At 38.4% G+C, this 20,884-nt stretch overlaps 2 protein-coding genes and 3 pseudogenes across 3 annotated transcripts; 4 read left to right on the forward strand and 1 right to left on the reverse strand.

Moving 5' to 3' along the window:
• Positions 1-4,566: 4,566 nt before the first annotated feature.
• Positions 4,567-7,867, forward strand: LOC125601248 (annotated as a pseudogene).
• A 967-nt stretch (positions 7,868-8,834) lies between these two features.
• Positions 8,835-9,509, forward strand: LOC106350444. The gene has a single exon (XM_013790328.1). The coding sequence runs from the start codon at positions 8,835-8,837 to the stop codon at positions 9,507-9,509; it is 675 nt and encodes a 224-aa protein (XP_013645782.1).
• A 2,699-nt stretch (positions 9,510-12,208) lies between these two features.
• Positions 12,209-13,660, forward strand: LOC106348099 (probable xyloglucan endotransglucosylase/hydrolase protein 6). The gene is given in 7 exon segments (XM_013787758.3): positions 12,209-12,452; positions 12,531-12,595; positions 12,598-12,636; positions 12,723-12,786; positions 12,789-12,845; positions 12,848-12,917; positions 13,109-13,660. Coding segments are annotated over 7 exon segments (852 nt in total). The 5' UTR covers positions 12,209-12,277; the 3' UTR covers positions 13,491-13,660.
• An 833-nt stretch (positions 13,661-14,493) lies between these two features.
• Positions 14,494-16,337, reverse strand: LOC125601247 (annotated as a pseudogene).
• Positions 16,338-16,468: 131 nt separating this feature from the next.
• LOC125601246 lies at positions 16,469-20,695 on the forward strand (annotated as a pseudogene). Its single transcript, XR_007334151.1, has 9 exons — positions 16,469-16,561; positions 16,889-18,450; positions 18,551-18,777; positions 18,853-19,184; positions 19,262-19,506; positions 19,581-19,710; positions 19,788-20,003; positions 20,082-20,205; positions 20,277-20,695. The product of XR_007334151.1 is annotated as a 2-oxoglutarate dehydrogenase, mitochondrial-like (transcript).
• Positions 20,696-20,884: the final 189 nt, after the last annotated feature.

Here is a 20,884-nt window from a genome sequence, read left to right on the forward strand (position 1 = left end):
ACATGTATTCCAATTAGTTAGTTTAATTTAGCTGTAAAGTTCATTTGCCAGTTTATATAACTATTACAAGATATAGAAGAAACAATTTTTATTGCATTATCTACCTTCTTTGTGTTACCAAGCATGCTCTAACTCGGTGTTTTTTATGATATAATTGCTTTAGGAATGAATCATCTCAAATGTAATTATTACTACCACGTTCTTGCACATGCATAGACGGTAACTAACATCTGAAGTTGCACAAACACAAAGATTATAAGAAATTCTCTTATTTAGAAACTCTCTCAAAACTAAACTTTTCAATGTGTTTCTCTTGATGAAACATCTTTCCATGAGAACTCTTTACATAGGAAGAAGCTACATTTTTTTCCTAAGGGCGAAGCTACATCTTTTCTTAATATAATATGGAAATATTCATAAGCTCGATATGTTTTCCTTTTTCTTTAACCCATCAAACTTCATTTTAATGAGTTAACTTGCTCCTCAAGTTAATTGGAATTATCCAACATTCTTCCCCTTAATTCCAACTTGAATCTTAGGTATGTTGATCTTCTGAACTCCGATGAACTTGCGCATTGCTTCGAACTTGATCCTTGCAATGGCTTAGTGAGTATATCTGCCTTCTGCTCCACTCCAGGTACGTGCTTCACTTTGATAAAGTCGAACTCCACACATTCTCGAATGAAATGGTACTTCGAGAGTATGTGTTTGCTTATACCGTGAAACACCGGGTTCTTGGTGAGGGCTATCGCTGACTTGTTGTCAATCTTCAACACGACCTTCTTGTCTTCTTTGTTCATGATCTCGACCATCAACTCCTTTAACCATATTGCTTGTTTTGCAGCTTCCGTAGCTGCCATGAACTCCGCCTCACATGAAGAGAGTGCCACTGTGGGTTGCTTGCACGATGTCCACGAGATCAGCGATGTTCTTAGGTAGAACATAAACCCAGTAGTGCTTCTTCCATCATCAACGTCTATGTTATGGCTGCTGTCACTGTAACCTGTAATCTCCGTTGTTCCATCCCCTGTTCAAGAAGAGACCATACTCTGTAGTGCCCTTTATTTATCGTATTAGATGCTTCACTGCTTCTCCATGACTCTATCTTGGACTCTGCATATAACTGCTTAATACACCAACCGAAAACGCCAAGTCCAGACGTGTATGAAGAAGATACCTTAAGCATCCTATGGTGCTTCGATACGATGTTGCATCAATCTCAGGCTCCTCCTCTGCCTTTGATACTTTCAAACTCGTGTGCATCAGAACATGAATATAGTTACATTACTCCATCTTCGTATTGACAAGTATACCTTGTGCGTATCCTTCTTGTTTGATGTGAATGCCATCAGCTCCTTGTGTTACTTCTATACCAAAATAGTATGTAAGCTTCCCGAGGTCTGACATCTCAAATCTTCTTGACATATCATCTTTGAATTGCTTGATAACGTTGAGTGAAGTCCCTGTTACAAACAAGTCATCAACGTATATAGCTATGATCAGAAGCTCCCCCTTCTGTTTCTTTTGATATACCACAGGTTCCTTGGTGCACTTCGTGAACTCCATCTCCTTGAGAACACGGTCGAATTTGATGTTCCAAGCTCTCGGAGCTTGACGCAAACCGTATAGTGCTTTGCTAAGTTTGCACACATGATCCTCCTTTCCTTTCTCCACAAGCCTTCTGGTTGAGTAACGTATACATCCTCATTTAAGTCTCCATTCAGGAACGCAGTTTTCACATCTAAGTGATGGATCTCCCATCCATTAGTTGCTGCTAACGCCAAGAGTAGTCGTATGGTTTCTATCCGAGCAACTGGTGCAAACACTTCGTCAAGTCTATGCCTTGTTGTTGCACGTAGCCTTTTGCAACTAGCATTGCTTTGTATTTGATAACCGTTCCATCTGCATTCCTCTTGATCTTATAGATCCACTTCAAACCTATCAGTCAGTTCACACCTGCCGGCTTCTTGACGAGCTTTCGGGTCTTGTTTTTGATGATAGATTCGATCTCTCTCTGCCTTCATTGCATCGATCCAAGCTTGTATTACTGCAACTTCGATGTAACTTTTTGGTTCACCATCGATGGTGAGCAAGAGTCTGCCACCTTCAACTTCAGCGAGTAGGATGTAATCATCGAACCGCTTTGGTTTTCTGATGTTACGACCATATCTTGATGTTACATACGGGTCTTGGTTTTGCATCGTTGTTCTCTACTACTTGCTCTTGTTCATCTGCGTCTACAGCTTCTTCTTCTTCATTTTTGTTTTGCTCTTCGTGGTGTTGGTGATCTTGATGCTCATCACCATCTCCTTCTTCGGTAACATCGATATGAGGAAGCTTGAATGATCCTGGTTCTTCGTCCACGTTTGTTGATAATGTGTACGATGCGGTGAGATGTCTAGTTACATCGTTTTCTTCAACAAACGAATGAACTCAGAAGATGTGAACTCTCCTCCTCTATCGGTGTGAAAAGTCTTGAGTTGTAGCTTCGTTTGATTGTCCACGTACTCCTTGAACTTTTGAACCGAACGCTCGCTTCACTTTTCTCTCTTAGCAGCATCGTCCACATATATCTTGAGTAATCATCAATTAAGACAAATACATATCTATTGTTTGCTGGTGTTGATTGTGATGTCGGACCGCACAAGTCACTATGTACCAACTCCAATGCGTGTGATGCTCGATACTTTGCTTTAGGCGGGAAAGACTTCCGAGTTTGCTTCCCAACTAAGCAGGCGCTGCACACATCTTTCTCGTGTATCACCTGAGGCATCCCTACTACCATCTCTTTGTCTACCATATTCTTCATGACTCCAAAGTTCACATGTCCTAGCCGTGCATGCTACGTCCATGTAACATCAGTTTCTTGTATTTGAAGACACTTCGGATATTCAACCTCCATTGGCGTCTTGTACAATCGGTTTGGTTGCCTTCCGACTTGTACTAATAGCCTTCCACGGGGATCTTTTAGCATCAGTAAGTCTTCTTTCATATTAACCTCACAATCCATCTCGGTTGCTTGTCCAAGACTTATGATATTGTGTTTAAGACTTGGGATATAGTAGATATCTTTGAGTGCTCTTCTCTCCCCCTGTTTTCCGATGAACGTGATCGAACCTTTCCCAACAATCTCGACGTTTGATCCATCACCGAAGACTTTGCCTTTGATGCTCTCATCTAGGTTTGAGAAGAACTCTCTCTTGCCTTACATATGGTTACTTGCACCATTGTCAAGGTACCATATACTCGTATTTCCATCGCATTCATCAAACCTCTTAGGAAACACTCTCTCTTCGTTGAGGAATACTACTTCATGCATATATAATGCATTTGCTTCTTGTGTTTCCGTTAGGTTAGCTTCTTCTCTTGGTCGTGTAGGACAATGTGACACGAAGTGCCCCATCTTGTCGCATCGCCAACATCTAACCTTAGAGTAGTCCTTCTTGGTCTTGTCCGAAGCTTCTCCTCCTTGTTATGACCATCAGAACCATTAGACCTTCCTCGTCCTCTTCCTCTTCCACCATAACCTCTACCTCTGCGTCTTCCTCGCGAGTTGCTATGGCTTCCACGACCTTGTGCATCATTCTTTACAAACATTAGCTTCGATTGATCTTCATCTTGGGTTTCTTCTTTGATGCGTTCTTCGAAAGCCTTCAATCTCCCAACAATATCTTCGAATCCCGTTGAATTTAGATCCAACACTTGTTCTAACGAAGCTACTATGTGAATGAACTTCGTTCTTGGAAGTCCCTTCAGAAACTTCTTTACCAGCTTTGATGCTTCCATTATCTCTCCTAACGCGGCTGCTCTCGATGCTAAGCCTGAAAGTTTTCCTGCGTAGTCATCCACTGTGTCTGTGTCTGCCATCTTCAGTTTGTCAAACTCAGACATCAAGTTTGTAACCTTGCTTCTCTCACGCGATCAACACCTAGGTTACGGGATTTGATAGCTTCCCAAATCTTCTTCGATGTATCATGTTCTCCGATCTGAAGTATTAGCGCTTCCGGGATTGATTGAAAGATTAGAGCAATCGCCTTATTGTTCTTCTTTGCATCATCGCTCCCTGGATCAATTGTATCCCAAACTTCGTATAAACGAAGCATAACTTTCATTCGCATCGACCATACGGTGTAGTTGGTCGATGTTAACATCGGACATCGTATGTCCTTCTTCATCTCAAGACCTTTATCACGTGCTTGAGAATCGTCTCCCATGTTTTGATCGAAGTTACAACTCCTCTTGTAAACGACCTTCGAAACCTGGAGCTCTAATACCAATTAAAGTTGCACAAACACAAAGATTATAAGAACTTCTCTTCTTATTAGATTTAGAAACGCTCTCAAAACTAAACATTTCAATGTGTTTCTCTTAGAGCAAGAGTCTGCCGATTGTTGGAATTGTGTGAGCCCATGTCCAACTCTATATTGTCCGATTAATACGATATTATCCACTTTGGGCCTTTGGCAAGCCTGCATGGTTTTACTTTTGGTTTCCTTTCCAAAAGGCCTCGTACTATTAGAGTTGGACATCTCTTTATATATTAGACACTCCTTGTCTAATTATCCAATGTGGGACTTGATTGACATCTCTCATCATTCTCCCCCTCAAACTAAGGACCATACACCTTATGCCCTTTCCTCTCGCGAATCATCTCGGTGCCTTGTCGCATCTTCTACATTCGACACCCGTAGTCGCAAGGTTTACTTTGAGTGGCTTTGAGGATGTTCTTACAATTCTAGGATCTTCTAACTAATCTCTGCTGAACCTCTCTTTCCACCTTGAAGGGTCACATTCCTACTCGAAAGGTATTTTGGTCTTTTGCAGATTTCTCATCAACCTGGCTTTGATACCAATTGAAGTTGCACAAACACAAAGATTATAAGAACTTTTCTTCTTATTAGATTTAGAAACTATCTCAAAAACTAAACTTTTCAATGTGTTTCTCTTGATGGAACATCTCTCCATGAGAACTCTTTATATAGGAAGAAACTACATCTTTTCTTAAGGGCGAAACTACATTTTTTTCTAATATAATATGAAAACATTCCTAAGCTCGATATGTTTTCTTTTTTCCTTAACCCATCAAACTTCACTTTAATGACTTAACTTGCTGCTTAAGTTATTGAAATTATCCAACGACATCATTTTTACAGTTTAAAATACTCACATTCACAGTTTAAATACTCTTGGTTTAACACTCGTTTCCTATGAAATATGTTGGTATGAAATGATCTTTAATCTCTAAGCTCTCTACCATATTTGCATAAACCTAATAATTTAGTAAAATAAAATATAGAGTGACCACGAAAACACATACACACATACACCTAGTTTACACTTTATACTCGCACGCATTCCGTAGTCGTTTATCCTTTGCAGTGGAGTAATGATCATATATTCTAAATTTCAGATTTATCAATTACAAACTTTAGCTTTCTTATAATTGCGAATCAAAACTTTAGCTTTCTTCGTCTTTGGATTCGATTTTCACCACCAATTATTATCATCCAGAAAGGAAAGACCCAGTCAACTTGTCACGTGCGTGGCCACACGTGTCTCATAAAACATTCTTCACACCGCACGATAAAGCGTCACGAGATTCATAATTATAATTATGATTTCTGAATAGACTGGGCCCTGCGATCCATATCACAAGTATACTAATGGGCTACACTCTTCAAGCCGACAGCCCAATAGCACGCTGTCTTGTTAAGAGACAGAATAAAATGGCGAAAACACCCTCGGTCCTTTGGAGTGTTGAGTGTCACACGGATCACGACAAATGAAAAAATCGTGTGCTGTTCTGTCCCGTTGTACAACTTACTAACATCCAGAGATTGGGGTGGCTACTATTTTAAAATTATAGAATTCTTTTGGAGTATAATTGGAGTTTTGTGCAACAATAATTGAATATTTTCTCACGGGTAACGTTGTTAAAGAGAAAACATAAAAGCATATAAAACTTGCATATATAAAAAACATCATAAACGTAAGTGGATGAGAGTGTCGTGGATAAAAAGAAAGTGAGAAAAGAGACATAAGGGGGGACAGTTCAACAACCTTCTAAAGTTATGGGCATATTTGATAACATTATATTATACGTTGCCTTCCATTTTTTAAAACTAAATTAACTCTGTGATTTCGTTTTTCAACAGACTAATAACCCTATGATAGTAACTTTTATCGCTGGGGGTGGGGGGGGGGGGGGGGGGGGGGGGGGGTCACAGTTAAATAGCGCACCAGCTTTTGTAAAATTAATTTTTAATTTTGTATTTCTTCTTCTTTTCCTCATGTATAGTGTACGTATACACTAAGAAATATGTAGCATTTATAAGAAGTTAAGAAAAATTAAAGGGTCTTGGCCACTTGGGAAAGAAAGATAAATGTTAGTCACTAGTACACTTAATTCGGACAGACGAGTGTTTACGGCGAAGGCGACGTAAATAAAATGTTGCCAGTTATAACAAAATTTATTGAAGGTTTCAATGAAGTTAATAATAATCTTAGTGGAGTTACCAACATTTACCTGACAAACTCAAAAAACGGACTTTTGGTATTGGGCAGTAACATCAAGCCCATTAATTATAAACTGACCCAACAGGCCTTCTTCTTCTCTCACATTCTCTCGAAACCACTTGTGACCTCATCGTTCTCACCTCCGATAAGCATAGATTCTTCTTCCTCCTCCTCGGCATTAGCGCGAAGCAATCGAAGATACGAGACGAGAATCAATCAAATCAATGGCGTCTAACAAAAGCACACGGCGCTGTTTCCCGTCGTCGTCACCTGTCTACCGCCGCCGCCGCCGCCGCCGCTGCTGCTGATTCTACATCGGATTATTACGGTACGCAGACTGAGCACACGTGGCGTCCTTGATTCTTGCAGGCATTCGCAGCAAGAGAAGGCTTCGAGGTGACTTACTTGGCTGGTGAAAACTGATGGTTTAGAGATGTTGACAGAGGCTATTCTACAATGAGATTGGTCTCTTTGGAGGAGGAGATAGGTAGGATTTGTAAGGAGTTTAAGATTGCGTTTTCATACCTGGTTGATGTTGAGAATTGGAATGTTAATTTTATGTCAATGAGTTGGACCAATAGGGATTGGTGCTATGTATGTTATCAGGAGGCCGAGGATATGATTCGTGCCATTGATGAATGGTGGAGGTTAAGAGAAGGGACATCATACTGTGGAAACATTGGCTACGCAGCAAGCTGTTGGCCTTGGGGTTGCTTGTGACTTGGCGATGAAGATATTCACAGTATGATGAGAAGTGGATTAAGAGGTTGCTGAATGGGGTTTAAAGAGAAGCTTGATGGGGGTTGTGGTGAATGGTTCTATGGAGAGTCTATATATTATTGAAATCTGAATCTGTGTCTTTTTATGGGTTTGAAGGAAGTTGCAGTGTCTAGTACAAGTGCGAGTTTGGAGCCTTCTTATGTGTTGAGAGCTTTGGGTGTGGATGAGGTTATGGCTCACTCTTCGATTAGGTTTGGGATCGGTAAACTTACCACTGAGGAAGAGATTGATAAAGCGGTCAGAGCTTACGGTTAAACAAGTTGAGGGAGATGAGTCCGGTTTATGAGATGGTTAAAGAAGGTATCTATAATACAATGGTCTCAACACTGATTCAACAGTTTCCAAGGGGATATGTGAGTATGACTGGAGGATCTGATCCTTACTATGTTCTGCTGGTAATTTTATATCTATATTTGCTTTCTAGATAGATTCCAAGTGAGAATGTCGTGATATGGTTTTGTAATAAGCAGAGCATAAACAACATTATTTTCTGGGTTGGATTGTTGTCGTTTGTGTGATCTATTTGTGGGTATTATGAACCTTTTGGTAAAGCTATTTTCGTTTTTGTTTTTTTTTCTGGATCAAATCTATTAGCTCATTATCCATAATACCAAGAGCCATACGAACGGTTTGTTTCTTCTTCTTCTAATTACAGTCCTTTGCTCTAACCAGCTGAGCTACGTGTGAACCACTTTGTCCTTGACTTTAGCATCTCCAACCACCCGCTCTATTTTTCCCTCTAAAATAGAGTTTAGACTAAAATGCTTCAATTGTACTCTCTATTTTCTACTTTATAATAGTGTAAACTTAGTTTTTACCCTATATATAGAGTAATTTTTTTATTTTTTGTTCATCACTCTATTTTTCACTCTAAAATAGAGTACAATTAGAGCAACATCCAACTCTATTATAAAGTTATTCTATTTTTTCCATTGGAGATGGTCTAATCTCTTTCTCTTATTCAATTCCCACTTCTCCTTTTTATGACGAAGAAAAAACAAATTTACATGGATACTAGGTGAATTTCTCGTGCCCATACACGGTATAAATATTATAAAATAAATATATTATAATAATTTATTAAATTTTATTTTATTTTTAAATTATTCTATTATTTATATTGTAATTAATATGATTGGTTTTAAAAAACATTATTTATTTTTATTAAATGTATAATTTGGATATATAATATCTCGACTGTTTGGTTATTATTTGGATATATTAGATAACATTTATTTTTCCGATTCAACTATAACATTTTGTTATTCATCTTAAATTTTGATTAGTTTTGTTATTGGACAATTCTCTCAAATAGTCATTTTTGAGTTTTTGTCACAAAATAACATTTAAAAAATAAAATGACCAAGATAGACTCTTTTTATTTTGAAATTTTTAATATTGGGATGCAAAGGAGGGAGCTTCTGGTTCTTGAGTCTGGCGTAAACTTCTAAAGGCTTTGTCCCCTGGCCTATGACTACCTGCGATATGAAGTAAAAGATGGGAGATCAGTGTCTTTCTGGTTCGACAACTGGCTTGGAATGGGGAAACTTATGGATGAAACTGGAGAAATAGGGATAAGATATTTGGGCGTTGCCCGACAGGCAACATTTGCTGATGTGGTTGATGAGAATGGCTGGAAGATTCGAAGCAGAGGTCATCGGAGTTTCCCGAACACTTATGAGAAGATCAACGCGTTCACGTTTCCAACTCCTCAAGCAGGTGCTGATATAGCGCTGTGGCGATATAACCAGGATGAGTATAAAGAGAGTTTCTGTTCAGCTAGTACCTGGAATCAATTGCGGAGTAAAAAGGAGAGAGTAACCTGGAGGAAGCTAGTCTGGTTTAGCCAAGCTGTGCCACACCACTCTTTCATGGCATGGCTTACTTTTAGGAACCGGTTGTCCACTGGTGATAGAATGAGATTGTGGGGCATCACGCAGGGCTGCACGTTATGTGGGGAGGTGAATGAGACAAGGGAGCATTTGTATTTTGCTTGCCCTTTCTCTTTTATGATTTGGCTAAACACTGCGGGACAACTTATCGGAGAGGGTATTACGCCTGACTGGGATGACACAATCGTGTCACTGCTGCAACCAGGCCGTACTCGCTTAGACTCGATCCTTGTGAGAATGGCTTTCCAAACAGTTGTGTACACCATTTGGAGAGAGCGGAACTCTCGACGTCACAGAGGAGATGCTTACTCGTACTATTGACAAACAAATTCAGAACCTTATTTCATCACTATGCTACACCATGGGCCACCCGTTGGAGGGGTTGCTTAGGCGCTGGTTCGAAGTTAGCTCATAAACATAACAGCCACAATTCTTTCATTCTTTTTGTTCTCTAGGCTAATTAATTCAGTCACCGATCTGTAATTATTCTATTTTGATCAATAAATTTGATATTCAATAAAAAAAATTAATTTTTATTTTTTAAAAATTGACACCATGTCCCCAAAACCCACCCCTTAACTCTAAACCCTAAGTCTAAGATTAGTTAACCTTTGGGTATAAATGCATATTTACCCTTTAATAAAACTTATTTTGGTCATTTTCTTCCTTGAAGTCTATTTTTGTGAAAATAAACTAAAAAATATCAATCTAAGGAATTTCTCTTTCTTATTTTGATGTAGTTTGACTATTGTCTTAGATTTGTAAACATATTTTAGTAAAATTACGTATAATTCAATATATGTTGTTTAATAGTAAAAGTAAACTAAAGTGTTAACGATTCAAAGTTACATAAATAAATACAACAATGATAGTCCTTTGAAACCTTATGCATATAAATATGTAAGTTATACAGAATACTTAATTGTAATAGTTGGTTAATATATTTATAATATTATTTGAAATTTCATATTTATTTGTAATGTGTTGAACCGTTCTATAATTTATATGTATAAAAATATTACTATAAATAAAAATATATTATTTTTAATTTAATGTTTGACTTTGTATAAAAAATTGAATTGGTCTTGTTAATCATTTTGTGGGTATATTGTGTTACATATATTCCATCAAATTAAAGTATACTATTTCTATTCATTGTATTAGTTTGGTTTTTCATCTTAGATGTGTAAATATATATATATATTTTTTAGTAATTTAGTATATGTTAATTTAGAAAACAAAATTGTAAAATAAAGTGATGAAAGGTACAAAGTTACATAAAAGCATAACCGATAAATTTTAAAAGGGAAAATTATTTATTTACTTTAATATCAATTTATTTTTCTAAAATTTCCTTTTTATGATATCACATTATATATATAAAATGTATTCGTCTTAAATTTATTAATATTTTTACTTATCATATATGTTATTTGAAAAATATAAAGGGGAAATTAAATAAAAAGATAGATTAATTAAATTTTATTCATTTAAGATATCTTAATTTATGTTATTTAAATTATTTTGTAATAATTTGAAAATAGATTGATTTAAATAAAATACTTAATACTTTTAAAATTATATTATGTTTTTAAGATTATATTTTAAAATGGAAAATTATTTCTTTACTTTAAATCATGATTATTTTGTGAACTTTCCTTATTGTGAATTCACTACTATATATAAAAAGATATTTTTGTTTTTTAAATTTTTAAATTTTCTTTGTTATATTGGTTATTTGAAAAAAATAAAGAAAACAAAATATATATAAAAAAGAAAAAAAATAGAAAAATATTTAATAATTATAATTAGATATATTTGATTCATTAAAGGTATCATCGTATCAACCCCCCGTGAGAGTTAACGTGAGCGCGACATGTAAAAAACTATTTCTCAAACAATATTATAAAGATCTTAGTCAAATTTGCACACAAAAATATTAATTTTTAAAAACGAAATAAAAGTTTAAATTAAGTGGACAGCAAACGTAAATTGGATATAGTTTAGACATGGCCATTATTATATGGGCCTATATATTAAATTAATGGTCTGAGTTAAAGTAGACCAAATACCATGTGATTTGGTATAAAACGTTTGTTTTAGATCTACGCTCGACCCTTTCTGTATTTGTGAGGTAATTCAAAGCCAAAATTTATCCATGTTCAAAAAGATATTAATACAGAATAGTTTTATTGGAACATTATAAATTGCAAGGAGACGTTAAAAAACCGAATTACACTCCGTTGATGTTATAGTGTGAAGAAGATTTGCTTTGTGGCAACTCTCCAGATTACTATCAGCTTTCTACAAACTCTAATATGATCCGAGATATGCGTAAAAATTTTCTTATCCTTTATTTATTTATCTAATTGGAGAGAAACAAGTATTTGGTAGGTTAGAGGAGGCCCATGGGGAGACATGAATGGATATAAACCCTCATATTATAAATTCTCTACGTCAAAATAATTAGAACCATATGTTCTCTATGTTCACGTATCCACAACCATCATTTGATTGAGACATTACACCCTTTCGAGGTTATAAGCCACACGTTCATGTACATTTTCTGCCTCAATATTTTTTCGCATTGTTTCTTCTAGACAAAAAAATTGAAACACAATGTATTATAACTGCACATTTCACATTAATCTAATGGATGGCTTTGAGATTTGAGATCATTTAAGAAAATGATCATATATGAAAACGATGATGATTAAAAACATTTTTTCTTATAACATTTGTGTATTTTAGGCATGTCGATGGATGCATATAGTCTAGCATAAGTTATTCAGTGATTAACATCCTTAGAATTTTAGTAGCATTTTGCTAACAATAAAAACTAGCAAGAGATTAATAAATGAGTAGGGCAAGAGACTGCTTGCAATTAGCTGTGTGGAAAGCTAAATGATGTCCCCTTGTGTTCAATGCTACCACTATCCACGTCATCGTCCTAAATCCTCGATTCCCATTGGCAACAAAAAATTGCGTATATAAATTGCATGCACACTTATCATTCTCTTCTCAATTTAAAAACAAACTCACAAGTAGTCACTCGAACATATTTTTTATCATCGTTATAAAGGCCGACCATGATGGCCAAAACTCATTTTCTTTGCATTGTCACTCTTTGTACGCTAATGTTCATCAAGATTTCAGCACGGCCTACGACATTCGCCGAGGATTTCAAAGCCGCATGGTCGGGATCTCACATCCGTCAAGTCGACGGTGGAAAAGCTATCCAACTTGTCCTTGACCAGAGCACTGGTAAACCAAACTAAACCACTTAAACATGTCAAACATTAATGAGCTTTTATGTAATTTTCTTAAACTCGTTTCTATAAGGATGTGGATTCTCTTCCAAAGAAAAGTATCTATTCGGAAAAGTGAGCATGAAGATCAAACTCATTCTCATTCCCGCGACTCTGCCGGTACGGTCACCGCCTTCTACGTAAGTTTTGTAACTCTCTTCACACATTCACCACAAACACACGCATATGCATCCAAAACATAGTCTAATCATTCATATGTCTGTAGATGAACTCGGATACAGACACCGTACGGGATGAACTAGATTTTGAGTTCTTGGGAAACCGAAGTGGCCACCTTACTCGGTGCAAACAAACATATTTGCTCATGGCAAAGGAGAGATAGAACAAAGGTTAATCTTTGGTTCGACCCATCTTTGGATTTCCACACTTACAGTATCCTTTGGTCACACAAACACATTGTGTAAGCTTCTCCCTCTCATTCACCATTAACCAAATGAAAAAGTACATTAGAATATTTTATAACTTCTCAGTTTTTATTTCATTGCTAAAGTTTCATATACTTTTGACGTGTATAATTTAATCTTTTTTTTTTCACTATTTACTGACTGTCTAAACCCCCATAATTTAACGTGGTAATATTTGGTTGATTAGTTTTTACGTGGACGATGTACCAATAAGAGAATACAAAAACAACCAAGCCAAGAACATAGCCTACCCAACATCACAACCCATGGAGTTTACTCACACTATGGAAGCCGATGATTGGGCGACACGTGGAGGATTAGAGAAAATTGATTGGAGCAAAGCTCCTTTTTATGCTTATTACAAAGATTTCGACATCGAAGGCTGTCCTGTTCCTGGACCCACCAATTGTCCATCGAACCCTCACAATTGGTGGGAAGGCTACGCTTATCAGTCACTTAACGCCGTGGAAGCTCGACGTTACCGTTGGGTTAGAGTAAACCATATGGTATATGATTATTGTACCGACAAGTCAAGGTATCCTGTCCCACCAATCGAGTGTCATGCTTGAAATAATACCATGTACAAGACGTACGTACAATGATCATGTTTCTTCTTGTACGTTTATATAATTGCGAGAAAAATTGGATTGTAATGTCTTTTATGCAATTGTGCACATACGCAAGTACGTGGTGTGCATAAATATATGGTTATGCAATTGAAATATAAAATGTTATAGTATGCAATGTTTTGAAAACAACTTTATACGTACGTATATTATTTGTTTTTCCCTTGGAGTTACAAACTTATAATTTACCATATGTTTTCGATAAACCACTAAAATCACGAACACAAGAACATGAATGAATAAACCATGTTTAAATGTCACAATGATATGTTGCACAAGACAATATATATAATTGGTTTGGCCATATGGTCCCAGTTCCACAAAGGCGTCAGATTTGCATTAAACCTTAAGAGAAAAATGTCTAATCAAGTTCAGAACTTGTTGAAATAATGTGTAGCTCATAGAGAAATGCCAAGAAAACCATTCAGAATTAATGGGAATTTGATTCCATATCTAATATTTCAACTTTCTGACACGAACTAGTTTCTCACTGTTTTCTAACAAGTAGTACTATAGTTAATAAGCATACCAGATTTACTAATTTGATATTTCTTTTGTAATTTGTACGTGGACAAGGATAAACTTACATTATACAAACCACTATTAATCTTTTATTTTATGGGTTTTGATTGGTCTGGAAAAGGGTTATACGATTTCTTCGATTTCTTAAGGCACCGACAGTACTACAACAGCTGGAGAAGGCTTGTGGCCGTGGAGAAAAAGGCAAGTGAAATAGTTATTGCTTGAAGAAACTCACACACTGATGGTGATTGATAGATCAGCACTGGAATTGAGTGGTCAGAAGGAAAAAAAATGAGGGTACATTCACATTTCCTATTGGAAAAGCTACATGAGTTCTATCTTAAAACAGTACATAATGAAACAGTGAAAAAGGGAGTTTTGTCCTCACTGCTCATCGCTCATCACTCATTGTACCAACTCTCACTTATATCATGTTTCATTAGAGCATTCAAAATCATAACTAGGAAGAATGGGTTTGGGACTATGGTGATGATTTATCTAATCTATTTTGTTCATGTTGTTGATTTTGACTGCGACCGGGTCTGAACAGTAAGGGCAGTTCCCAAATAGAACATCAAATGACCTACAAGAAATTGAAATCATATATGAGCTTCAGAGTATAAGACTTGTGTCTGTGTGTGTGTGTGAGAGAGAGAGAGAGAGAGAAGGGATTTAAGGTTTCAACTTACTGTCTTGTTGTTGTGATAGACCTTAACCAGTCGGTGAGGCAAAGGCTATGGAAAGACTTGTTGCAACTGATGTTTTCGCATGTGTAGTCTGTTCGCGTCCCACTTCTAGCTCCGAGCTCCTCATCTTTTGTCACAGTAAATGAGAAGTCAGTGAACTGTCAGCAAATGATTACTTATGAAGGTTCAAGGAATCACCGGTTGGTAGAAACTGGGCATAGCAAATCCCGCATTCAACTTGCTGAGGATCATCTTCCACTTGGAGACCTAGAGGCTTTGGAAGCTCAGTAGCTAGAGTACATTCGAGGTTCTCAGGGATGATTTTTCCTTTGACCTGCCAATTAGCTTTGATTCATGCTTCCAACAAAGTTCAGTTTTTCTGACAATTCCATGCTATAAGACTCTATCGAGAGAGATTTACAACGGGAGATAATAGACAAAAAGGTTTACCATTTTTTGCTATTTCTTCTCCATATCATATACAAGTTGTTCACAGCTATAGGCTCAGTACCAACAAAACGGCACCTGTCTAAGTAAGTAACTTACACTATTGAATAATGTTCGAAGAAAAGAGGTTAATGTAACTGTCTGTTTGCTAGAATCACATACTCTGGTAGAGATTTAGGGTCGTTGAAGTTGATATGAGCAATGATATTGCAATCCTTCCCTGAAAACATCGAATCAATTACATAAAAATAAAAGTAAAATTTAGCTATAACACAGAACTAGAGAGTAAAGGTATTATTATTAAACCAGCATGAATCCGACGGCTAGGAGAAGCACGAGATGGCTGCTTAGCACCAACAACACAAAGAGACTTGTCGATATCGTCCAAGACAGACCAAAATCTTGAAGACTGTCCAGATGCTGATAAAAAAGAGAAAACAGAGATCATGTGTTTTGCTGATTAGTGATCACTTGTAGCAAAGTGTTGTACCTTTTGGAATTGGTGCATCACATCCTTCAGCCTTGAGCTTGTTGACCATTCTAAAGTAAACATGTATGGCACATCCTAAATAGAGAGAGAGACACACTAAGGAGAGTATCTGGAACGTTCACACAAACACACAAAAGAAAAACAAACCGAGGAAAGAGAAGGTGGGCATTTAGGATAGTCCCTATCGAGTTGAAGTTCTAAGATGTGTGCTCTTCCCTTATTATCTCTGTACATGTTCACAAATTCAACAAAGCTAACATTGGAGAACCATTATAGTAGCCAATACAATGCAATTAGACTCATCACATCACCAACAACTTACAGAATGTTGAAAGCTGAAAAGCGTTAAATCTCCACCTAGCCTCCTTAGTGATTCCCATCCAACTTCCTCTATCTACAATCATTCATCATCACCCCAGAAATTGAGTTTGCGAGCAATCAAAAGGCCCATTGATGAACAATGACTCACCTCCGAGTAAACTTTCCGGTAGAAGGACGAAGATTTCGCTAGTTCCTCGCATCTCGCGCGTTCTATTGACTCCTCCATCATCATCATCTACCTCGAATTCGTAAACCCTAGACTAGATTCTATTTACAAGGCAGTCTTCTTCTTCAACTTCCGCAATTGTCTTTAGAAAAGCTTCAGAGTTCTTTAGTGTAACGAATTCGAATGTTACGAGTGTGGGCCGATAAGCCCACTATATGATAATATTACTAAAGGCCCAGTTTATTGTATTAATCGTGCTGATTATATACTTATCCTTGTAGCCAAACGGGGGTAATTTAAAGCGGTGCAGTTTCTTTACTTTTCTTTCTTTCTTTCTCTGTCACTTCAGTGAAGAAGGCTCCTCCATCTTTTGATCCAGGAGGTTCGTTTTCCTTTTCTCCTTCCCCTTAATTTTGCTTAATTTCGTAGTTTTTATGTTTATACTCTCTCACGGTAAATACCACAAACTCAAATCTTCTAAGCCCCGATCTGCAATTTTCGGGGTTTCTAATTTTATTTCATGATCTGAATGGGTCAGATCGCTGATAAACTATCGAAATAATAGGTTGTTTTCGCTTCAGATTTCTAAACTCTTGTGTGTGCTTTGCATGAGATATTATAATAGGTTACTCTTTATCTACTTTGTTTTTTTTTTTTTTTTTTTTTCTTTTGAGTATTTTAATTGAATTATTTAATGGATCATTTTCAGGGTTTGTTGTTAAACGTAGATCATCGATAAAAGCTATGGTTTGGTTTAGAGCAGCTGGTTCCTCTCTGGCAAAGCTTGCCATACGAAGAACACTCTCTCAGTCTAGGGTTCTACCTTCTTCTCACGCGAGATGTTTCCACTCTACATCACTCAAATCAAACGCCGTCCCCATCCCACGCCCCGTCCCTCTCTCCAAGCTCACCGACAGCTTCCTAGACGGAACCAGCAGCGTGTACCTCGAGGAGCTGCAGAGAGCCTGGGAAGCCGATCCCAACAGCGTCGACGAGTCCTGGGACAACTTCTTCCGAAACTTCGTGGGCCAAGCCGCCACGTCCCCTGGGATCTCGGGGCAGACCATTCAAGAAAGCATGCGTCTGCTGCTCCTCGTCAGAGCTTACCAGGTCAACGGCCACATGAAGGCCAAGCTCGACCCTCTGGGTTTAGAGGAACGAGAGATCCCCGAGGATCTAACGCCCGGTCTCTACGGTTTCTCCGAGGCTGATCTCGACAGAGAGTTCTTCCTCGGCGTGTGGCGGATGTCCGGGTTTCTCTCCGAGAACCGCCCCGTTCAGACGCTGAGGGCTATACTTTCGAGGCTTGAGCAGGCGTACTGTGGAACTATCGGGTATGAGTACATGCACATTGCGGACAGGGATAAATGCAACTGGCTGAGAGACAAGATCGAGACGCCGACGCCTCGGCAGTACAACAGCGAGCGCCGCGTGGTGATTTACGATAGGCTTACGTGGAGCACGCAGTTTGAGAACTTCTTGGCGACTAAGTGGACCACGGCCAAGAGGTTCGGACTCGAAGCGCGAGTCTTTGATCCCTGGGATGAAGGAGATGTTCGACAGGGCTGCGGATCTTGGAGTGGAGAACATTGTTATCGGTATGCCTCACAGGGGTCGGCTCAACGTTTTGGGGACGTTGTTAGGAAGCCTCTGCGTCAGATCTTCAGCGAGTTTAGCGGCGGGACTAGGCCGGTGGATGAAGTTGGGCTCTACACGGGAACGGGGGATGTGAAGTACCACTTGGGCACGTCTTATGATCGCCCGACTAGAGGAGGGAAGCATCTTCACTTGTCTTTGTTGGCGAACCCCAGTCACTTGGAAGCGGTGGATCCTGTCGTGATGGGTAAAACCAGAGCGAAACAGTATTACACCAAAGACGGGGAAAGGACAAAGAACATGGGTATTTTGATCCACGGGGATGGTAGCTTTGCCGGACAAGGGGTGGTGTATGAGACTCTGCATCTTAGCGCGCTTCCTAACTACTGCACCGGGGGGACAGTGCACATTGTGGTGAATAACCAAGTGGCTTTCACAACCGATCCAAGGGCGGGAAGGTCTTCGCAGTATTGCACTGATGTCGCCAAGGCTTTGGATGCCCCTATTTTCCATGTCAATGCTGATGATATTGAAGCGGTGGTGCATGCGTGTGAGCTTGCTGCGGAGTGGCGCCAGACTTTCCATTCTGATGTTGTTGTTGATTTGGTGTGCTACCGTCGCTTTGGGCATAACGAGATAGACGAACCGTCGTTCACACAACCAAAGATGTACAAGGTCTGGCTGTTTTATTGTCCATTTCTTGATTTTTTTTTTTTTTTTATTTGTTTCATTCTAATTTCTTTTTTTTAACGGATGTTTTAACTGTTGTTGATAGGTGATACGCAGTCATCCCTCGTCGCTTCAAATCTACCAAGAGAAGCTTGTGGAATCTGGACAGGTAACGAAAGAAGATATTGATAAGATTCAAAAGAAAGTAAGCTCTATCCTCAATGAAGAATTTGAGGCAAGTAAAGAGTATATTCCACAAAAACGTGACTGGCTGGCAAGTCATTGGACTGGGTTCAAGTCACCGGAGCAGATTTCTAGGATCCGTAACACTGGGTACAAACATTTTCATTTTGTTTAGTTTGTCGAGTTGCTTTTGGCCTGTGAAACTATTCCTTTGTTCTGTTGCAGTGTGAAGCCAGAGATTTTGAAGAACGTGGGGAAAGCAATCTCAACCTTTCCAGAGAACTTCAAGCCACACAGAGGAGTGAAAAGAGTTTATGAACAACGTGCTCAGATGATCGAGTCAGGAGAAGGCATCGACTGGGGACTTGGAGAAGCTCTTGCTTTTGCTACACTAGTTGTGGAAGGCAACCATGTTCGGCTAAGTGGTCAAGATGTTGAAAGAGGGACTTTCAGTCATAGGCACTCAGTGCTTCACGATCAAGAAACCGGCGAGGAGTATTGCCCTTAGATCACCTGACCATGAACCAAGACCCTGAAATGTTCACCGTCAGCAACAGGTAATGTTTTCTGAATCTCATGAGATAGTCACCAGCTTTCAATTGTTATTACATGATCTTTTTTTTTTGTTATGCAGCTCTCTTTCAGAGTTTGGTGTTCTGGGATTCGAACTGGGTTACTCGATGGAAAACCCGAATTCTCTGGTAATATGGGAGGCTCAGTTGGAGACTTTGCCAATGGCGCCAAGTGATGTTTGATCAGTTCATAAGCAGTGGAGAAGCCAAATGGCTCCGTCAAACCGGGCTAGTAGTTCTGCTTCCTCATGGATATGATGGTCAAGGTCCTGAACATTCCAGTGGAAGATTAGAACGTTTCCTTCAGGTACTTCTAACCAACGAGTTTATCACCGGATACTTAAACGTTATGCTTCTCTTCACTAACCAGTCCTACTGCAGATGAGCGATGACAATCCTTTTGTCATCCCTGAGATGGATCCAACTCTTAGGAAGCAGATTCAAGAGTGTAATTGGCAAATTGTTAATGTTACTACACCCTGCCAACTACTTCCATGTTCTGCGTCGCCAGGTAAAAGATTGTTTATAAAAAGATTGCTACTCTCTACTTGTTTGTTTTTTCTCACGCTTGATGTCATCCATTTGCAGATACACAGGGATTTCCGCAAGCCTCTTATAGTGATGGCTCCCAAAAACTTGCTTCGTCACAAAAAGTGTGTATCTAACCTCTCGGAGTTCGATGATGTTAAAGGACATCCTGGGTTTGACAAGCAAGGAACCAGGTTTAAACGGTTGATTAAAGATCAAAGTGGTCACTCTGATCTTGAAGAAGGTATCCGACGTCTAGTCCTCTGCTCTGGGAAGGTAAAAACAGTTTCCTTTTTAATTATGCTTTTGAAGAACTCTCAGATTCTGTGACTTAGTTGAGATTTGTTGATCCAGGTCTACTATGAGCTTGACGAAGAGCGACAAAAGTCTGGAACAAACGATATAGCCATTTGCAGAGTGGAGCAGCTTTGTCCATTCCCTTACGATCTCATTCAGAGAGAACTAAAGCGATATCCAAGTAAGTCACTTAAAACATAGTAAAAAGGAAACGGGGACTGTGTTTGATTCTTGTGTGGCTTTTTTAAACAGATGCAGAGATAGTGTGGTGTCAAGAAGAGCCGATGAACATGGGAGCATATCAGTATATAGCACCAAGGCTGTGCACGGCCATGAAAGCACTGAACAGAGGAAGCTTCAACGACATCAAATACGTTGGGCGTCTTCCTTCAGCTGCTACAGCCACTGGTTTTTACCAGCTTCATGTCAAGGAGCAAACTGATCTTGTTCACAAAGCTCTTCAACCTGATCCCATCACCCCTATCCTCCCCTGAATGATCCATCAAGGAAATATATAACAGCGTCAGCTCTTGAAGCTCATGAGAGTCTGTATAAAGAAGACACAAAAGCAAAGATTCATGAGAATCTTTGCTTATCATCAAATAATTTCACTGCGGAAACCATATATGTTTGTTAGAGAGTTTCATTCCTGTTTGAATGATTTTGGTTTACTTCGTTATCAATAAAAGTAATCAAACATATATGATTAGTCTGATTTAGTGTTCAACAAATAGTGGTAAGTCTTTACGCGTTAACTAATTATTTATTTAGTTTATATAAATATAAATTATTTTAATAAATTAAAAAATTATATATACAGACTCTCATGAGCTTCAGCTCTTAATTATAAATTATTTTAA

The sequence above is a fragment of the Brassica napus genome, unplaced genomic scaffold (genome assembly GCF_020379485.1).
Source record: "Brassica napus cultivar Da-Ae unplaced genomic scaffold, Da-Ae ScsIHWf_2491;HRSCAF=3216, whole genome shotgun sequence".
Lineage (NCBI taxonomy): Eukaryota > Viridiplantae > Streptophyta > Magnoliopsida > Brassicales > Brassicaceae > Brassica > Brassica napus.